Below are 6,913 nucleotides of genomic sequence, written 5' to 3' on the forward strand. Positions count from 1 at the left end.
TGCTTCCTGTACAGCCTGTGGAACCGTGAGCCAATTAACTCTCTTTTCTTTATAAATTACCCAATCTCGGGTATTTCTTTAAAGCAGCGTGAGGACAGACTAATACATTTTCTTCACTGCATTTATAAGGATAGAGAAGAAAACAATGAACATGCAAAGACTGGAAAGAGAGGAAGGAAGCGTTAATACAGGGTAGAAAAGGAAGCCAGAGTTCTAGATATAATTCTGAGACTCAAGTGTAGTCAGGGTCTGAGCTTCACCTGGGTTTCCACAACTGATAGTAAGTATCAATGAATAATAATAGGCAACAAAGCCCAGAGACAGTGAGACATAATCAAGAGCTAACGGAAATGTAGAGGAAAATAAAGACAGAAATGGTTACTTTTCAGTAGGAAGAAGATCCCAGAAAGCACCAGTAGGAAAGTGGAAATGTGGAACAGGAAGGGATAGTAGCCAATGCAAGTTGCATTAATGAGCACATTACCACTGTATACGGTGATAAGGATGTTCCCACTGCAGACAGCTGGGTCTCAGTCCTGCTGGGGACTCAGCAATTTGTATGCAGTACATCACAGAGTTGTCTCACTTGGTGGACAACTTGATAAGTTGTGGTGTTTATCCATAAGTCCTAACTGACATTGATTGAAATCTGCTCCTAGGATATCAGTTCTGACAACTTCAGACTGCTGCATGTGCTACCTACTTTTGTAGTCAGATAAACCCTCTGACAGAGAGTTATGAGTGGCTGAAGTAAGACATCATACACATGCATGGAAACAATAAATGGCAGGGAGCTGTTGAAGAGGCTCTGAAAGCGTCTTTATGAAAGGTACACGTCAAGTATCAAAGACTTATTCAAAGCTGATCTACGTGGCTTGGGCTAGGATGAGGCTAGTGAGAAGCCCTAGGCACCTCACTCTTAAGAAAACACTCACTCCCAGGGTCACCCACCTACAGGATCTGCACTTGGGTGACCTGAGAGTGAGTGCCTCCTTAAGCTGTGTGCTCTAGATGCCCCACCTGCCTCACAATAGTCCCAGCCCTGCTGGTCTACTGGGAGAATGACAGGCTCCCTGTTTCAGCAATGATGAATGGAAACAGTGGACATGCCAGATATCCAGGAGACTCTGTGCCCCCAAAAAGATGGGAAACAGTAAAAGCTGGGTCTCTTCCCTACGAGAAAAAAAGTAGGCTGGCATGAAAGAGGTTAAAAAGCAGATCCTATCCAGTAGGGTAAGACTCGGGTTATTGTCTTTCCCATATACTCCGGAAAGCCAACTCCAGAAAGTTTAAATGAGTTAGGTGAGGTCCTATAGCTGGTTAATGACCTAACCAGATATGCAGCCTGCTCCTCTGTAGCCTTCTCACCACCCAATGATTCGCTTTTTTGCTGACCTCATGATGCTCTTGAGAGAAGATAGAATAACTAGAACTGGTGATACCAACATAGACGACTAGACTAAGCCTCCTAATAAGGCTAATTTGAAGATAGTGCAAAGGTGTTCATCCTCAACATACCAGTTCACCCTCAAGTCCTTCAATAGCTGGGAAAGCCCTCCTCTCTCAGAAAATGGTAAGACTTTGCCTTCAGGTTTTTCTTGCAGACTGGATCTGGGGCTGGTGCTGGCCACATGAATGTCTAATTAATGGACAGATGATGAGAACAGCTATCATGTTATTTGTTCTGGGGCAGGAGACTCTCTGGGCCTATTTTATATGCGGAAACGTCCTTAAAGGGCAAAGGCAACTAAAGATTAGCTCAGTAATCAATTTTAGAAGTACAGTCAGGCCTCAGGGACTAAAACATCCCTCCCTTCTTAGAGCATGGCAAGATATTTCACATCATAAGGCCCTGCTGGAGGCACATAACAGCAGAAAGTAGAGTCGGTAGGAGAAGTATTGCCAACCCACAGCTCAATGGGAAATGTTTCTGTCTTTTTAAATCGTAACGATGGGGCCCACCCTGAGCTTCCTGATTTGTGAAGTCTGAGTGATTTCCTCTGTGTGCTGAGAGGAAACAGCCTTCTGCACTCACAGCCGAAGGGAAAGCAGCAGGTTGGGGCTTCTTGTGGCCAACTTCAGAGCCTGTCACCAGGAAAGGTGAGCCTGAGCCTGGGAGTGGTGGGGGCTGGGGGTGCTCTGAGAACCAGAAAGAACATGATTCCTAGAGTGTTTACTGCCTGAACACTTGCATCATGCAGGCATCATGCAGGCAAGCAAGATCTGGAACAATCAAGGACATGCTTCCAGGTTTTTAAGTAGGCAAAGTTCAGAGGAAATTTTAGGATCATCTTCTCCAGCTCTGGAGCACACATGTTCTTGGTGAGAAGTGAAACCTGTCTCCTCCCACATTCCCTTAACAAAGTAAGAAAAGAGTGTGCTGGAACCACCTCCAGTAATAAAATACAGTTTGAAAGGCATTAAACATGCCTCAAGCTCCCTATTGAGCAAAGGCAAAAGATATTTCTGTGGCCCCATAAGCCATCTAACCTTGGAGTGAGTTACAACGTGACAAGACTGGGTACATTTGAACTCTCCTCCTCACTGTCCACAGAAGGGGCCCCTGAGGAGACATCTGAGATTAATATCTTGGTCTTCAACCCCTTTCCCTGCATGGTCCCTTAAACATCTGCTCCCTTAATTCAAGCTTCTCCTGCTCCAGCCACAGGGACACCTCAAATTCCCATCTGTACAATAAAGGGGGGTGCAAAAATGACTGATGTCCAAGTTCTGAGCTGTGGACATCAGAAACATTTAATTCATGAATCAGAATCTCTGAGGATGGATCCAAGAGATGTACATTTTTAAAGAGCATTCAAGTAATTCTGAGAAGCAGCACTTTTGAGCGGTGAAGAACTCAATAAACTTTGTGGTCTCTTAAAGTGTTAGTAATATAGGATTCTGTAAGTGTACATTCCTCAATGATTAAGGGCCATTTGTCACCTCAGAGTTCAGCTGGGTCTTACTTTCCTTTAAAAAAAAAAAACTATTTAAAATCATTTCAACCCCTCTTCCAAACTATGGAAAATTCCAGTGGCCTATCCAGAATTCTGCAGCACACATTCTCATTTTCTTGGTTGACAAGGACATTTTGCTTCATCTAAATTCTTTTCTCTGAATCTTGCAACTGTTTCTTCGTTTCTGCTCTGATGTCATTTATGATCGTCTGTTCATTCCTACACGCAAAATAATTATCACATAAGGCCCATGGAGTGAATTTTATTGAAGGCTTTGGGGAGGGCCAGTAGAGTTCCTGCAGAAACAGAAACAGCTCTAGATCTAATATGAGGCAAATCTGTTCTCCAAGTCCTTCAATCAAAGAAGTTACTCAGCCAGCCTCTCTCTGTGTCCTTCCTTCATGTGTGGTGCCAATGGGAGGGAACACAGGTACCCGAGTGACCAGGGTGCAAGACACAACAAGTTTGACATGGATGGTGAGGCACAGACAGATGGTCGGGGAGGATCAATAGTCCTAGGAGGGGAAGCCGAGTGGGTTGGAAAGGCCCTGAAATCTGCTGATTGTGAAGTAGCTGACCGAGTGTGGGATTGTCTGGGAATGAGGCTGGAAACGCAGATGCGGGGAGAAGTGCATTTGTGTTCAGGAGCTTGTGTGATCAGGCAAACTGGATAACAGAGTGTTTAGCTGTATTACACAATGTTAGATTTCAGCATAATCATATTTGGAAGGGAAACAACTTCAGGAGTTGAAGGGAAGTGTTCAAGTCTCTCCAGCACGAATATATTTAGACATCTCTAGACAAACCAAATTATTTGATTTTAAGAAAACAGAGTCAGGGGCCCTCCAGATCTACTTGGGAGATCTGTTCAATTTCCAAAAGAAAAATCCCAATTTTCTTCTTTTTTCCCAGGTCAGCCACTTAGGTGGGTGCCTAAGTCACTGGGCAAATTTTCTGGTTCTGAGGGTTTACCTAAACTTCCCCCAGCTGCTGAATTCCCTGATATCTCTAGCTTATGTCAGTGATATAGAATCACCCGGGGAAAAGTAATACCTAAAGCCCATTGGCATTGAGTAAATGGTATAACCGACCCTCTGCTTTTTGCTTTTGGAGTTCCTGAAAAGACAAATCCAACCTCACCCAATGTTCTCACAGCATCCTACCAACTCAAGGGCAGGGTGTTGGCCCTTCCAAGGCCATTCTCTCAAGTTCTGATATAATCCTTACTTAAAGAAGGATTAGCACAATGTATTACATTTGACTAAATTTACCTGTCTTCTCTCTAGCCACATGCCCTTCTGCCAAGACATACACCTAGATTTTTAGATCCTTGCAAGCAAAAACCATGTCTTTTCACTGTGCTGTCACCAGCTCTTTGGACTTTGCCTGACACCCTGTAGGTGGTTACACCTATTTGAGGAATAAATAAATGAATTAACAAATTGTGTTTGGGACTCTTCCAGATAAGCATGGGAGGAAGGAAGATGGCGACAGATGAAGAAAATGTCTATGGTAAGACCATATCTCTACACCTCATACTTGCCCCCCTAGGCTTGAGCTTAGGGTAATAAGGAGAATGGGGCTTCCTCAAGACTGAACAGAGATAAGTTCCAGAGGTGTCTCAACCCTGGGATGAAACAGCACCAGCCCTGAGATTTGCATTTTAGCTGGATCTCTGCTGTGAGAAGTTAAGTTCTGTGACTAGCCTGCTCCTTTGGTTCCACAGTATAAAATAAGGATAATAAACCTACTCCGATCACCGCAGAAGAAGTGCAGAGGGGATTAAATCATGCACTACCGTGAACATAATTTGTGAGGTAGAATGTTTAGAGAACAAGGATAGAGGGTTAAAACATATATTCTTTTTAGGCAGCCAGTTTAAGAGAGAAAGAAGAGAGGAAGGAGAGAAAGAGGGAGAGAAGGAGGGAAGAAGGAAAGAGGGCTTATGTCATCCCCTCAACAGTCCTCTGAGAAACAGGCCTCTATTATCACTCCCACTTTTGCCGAAGAGGCTTAATACTTAGATTATGCAACTTCCCCAAGGTTACACAACCAGCACATGGTGGGGCTGTGATTCAAACCAGGGTATCTGGGACTCCACACAGCTCTTCACTACCAGGCAGTACTGCCCCCACTGCCTGTCTCTGGGGACGGTCTCTGGGAGAATATTTCAGAGTCCATCAAAATTTTCAAATATGAAATAAATATGTCTGCATGTGTGTGGATGACCAGAAATGTCAGATGAACTACTGGGCTGGACTGATAAAGAAGCATTTCTATGATAATCAGCTATAGTTGAAGCATCTACCGGTGCAGGCAGACAACCCAAATACAAAAGGAAAAGGTGGAAATGAACGCCCAGGGGTTCAAATCTCTATTCTTAACCACTTATGCTAAAGGCAAGAAGATTCCAGTTCCCAAGGGGAAGTTAGTTAAACTTAAGTAAGATTATAACACTTGGTCTCACAGGTTTAGAAGAGAACACTCAGTCCCGGCAGGAGTCCACGCGGAGGCTCATCCTTGTTGGGAGAACAGGGGCCGGGAAGAGCGCCACTGGGAACAGCATCCTGGGCCAGAGACGGTTCCTCTCCAGGCTGGGGGCCACGTCTGTGACCAGGGCCTGCACCACGGGCAGCCGCACGTGGGACAAGTGCCACGTGGAAGTCGTGGACACTCCGGACATTTTCAGCTCCCAAGTGTCCAAGACAGATCCTGGCTGTGAGGAGAGAGGTCACTGCTACCTACTCTCGGCCCCCGGACCCCACGCGCTGCTCCTGGTGACCCAGTTGGGCCGGTTCACCACCCAGGACCAGCAGGCAGTGAGGCAGGTGAGGGACATGTTCGGTGAGGACGTCCTAAAATGGATGATCATCGTCTTCACCAGGAAGGAGGACCTGGCCGGGGGCTCCCTGCACGATTACGTGAGCAACACAGAGAACCGGGCCTTGCGCGAGCTGGTGGCCGAGTGCGGGGGCCGGGTCTGTGCCTTTGACAACCGGGCCACCGGCCGGGAGCAGGAAGCCCAGGTGGAGCAGCTGCTGGGGATGGTGGAGGGCATGGTGCGGGAGCACAGGGGCGCCCATTACTCCAATGAGGTGTACGAGTTGGCGCAGGAGCTGAGCTGGGCAGTCCCCGAGGAGCGGCTCCGGAGGTTGGCGGAGCGCGTGGCCGCCAGGGTGCGTAGGAGGCCGTGGGGCGCCTGGCTGTCGGCCGGGCTGTGGAAGTGGCTGAAGCCCCCCAGGAGCTGGAGGCTGGGCCTGGCCCTGCTGCTGGGGGGCGCGCTCCTGTTCTGGGTGCTGCTCCACTGGCGCTGGTCGGAGGCTGTTGAGGAGGTCGGGCCTGACTGACAGCGCAGGTCCTAAGACTGAAGGCAACTTGGTTAAGAGAGGCTGAATTCTTGGAGCTGAAGGGAAAACTTCATTCCAACGGAAGGAATCCTGTAGTTTCAGGCATAGTTTTAATGACTCAGAAAACTTTGAATGCTGCATCATCTTTGCAACTTTGCCAAGGCTCAGAGTTCACTTTTTAAGTTTTTAACTCATTTTAAATGATGTGTATGCAGAGTTTTAAAATAAATGCGTCTAACAATAACTTCCTTTGGTAGTTTTGGTAGTCCAATGTCAAGTAGCTTGTAGTGGGGACAAATGCATGGCACAGGGAAAACAAGTGCCATTATTTTCGAGCTTTTTAAAAAATTTAGACTGCCCCACCTTGATAATTTTCTAGTTCTTATACATGGGTAGATAGGTTCCTTTGTGATCCTTGTAGACTTTTAGCATCCATAAAAGAAATGTGGGGGTTACACATGTGAATGTTACTTCTGAGACATCAGTTTATAGTACAATGATTTACTACCAAGAAGATGAATGTAATTGTACTGTTACAAAGTGGAAAATAACAGTTTCCACTTTTCTAGAACATATTATGGTTCATGGCATTCCAAAATGAAGTAAGGG

At 46.1% G+C, this 6,913-nt stretch overlaps 1 protein-coding gene across 1 annotated transcript; it reads left to right on the forward strand.

Annotated features, from left to right (window-relative positions):
• Nucleotides 1-2,022: 2,022 nt before the first annotated feature.
• Nucleotides 2,023-6,548, forward strand: GIMAP1 (GTPase, IMAP family member 1). The gene is made up of 3 exons (XM_054495849.2): nt 2,023-2,100; nt 4,421-4,469; nt 5,427-6,548. The coding sequence occupies exons 2-3, from the start codon at nt 4,427-4,429 to the stop codon at nt 6,302-6,304; spliced, it is 921 nt and encodes a 306-aa protein (XP_054351824.1). The 5' UTR covers nt 2,023-2,100; nt 4,421-4,426; the 3' UTR covers nt 6,305-6,548.
• Nucleotides 6,549-6,913: the final 365 nt, after the last annotated feature.

The sequence above is a fragment of the Pongo pygmaeus genome, chromosome 6 (genome assembly GCF_028885625.2).
Source record: "Pongo pygmaeus isolate AG05252 chromosome 6, NHGRI_mPonPyg2-v2.0_pri, whole genome shotgun sequence".
NCBI lineage: Eukaryota > Metazoa > Chordata > Mammalia > Primates > Hominidae > Pongo > Pongo pygmaeus.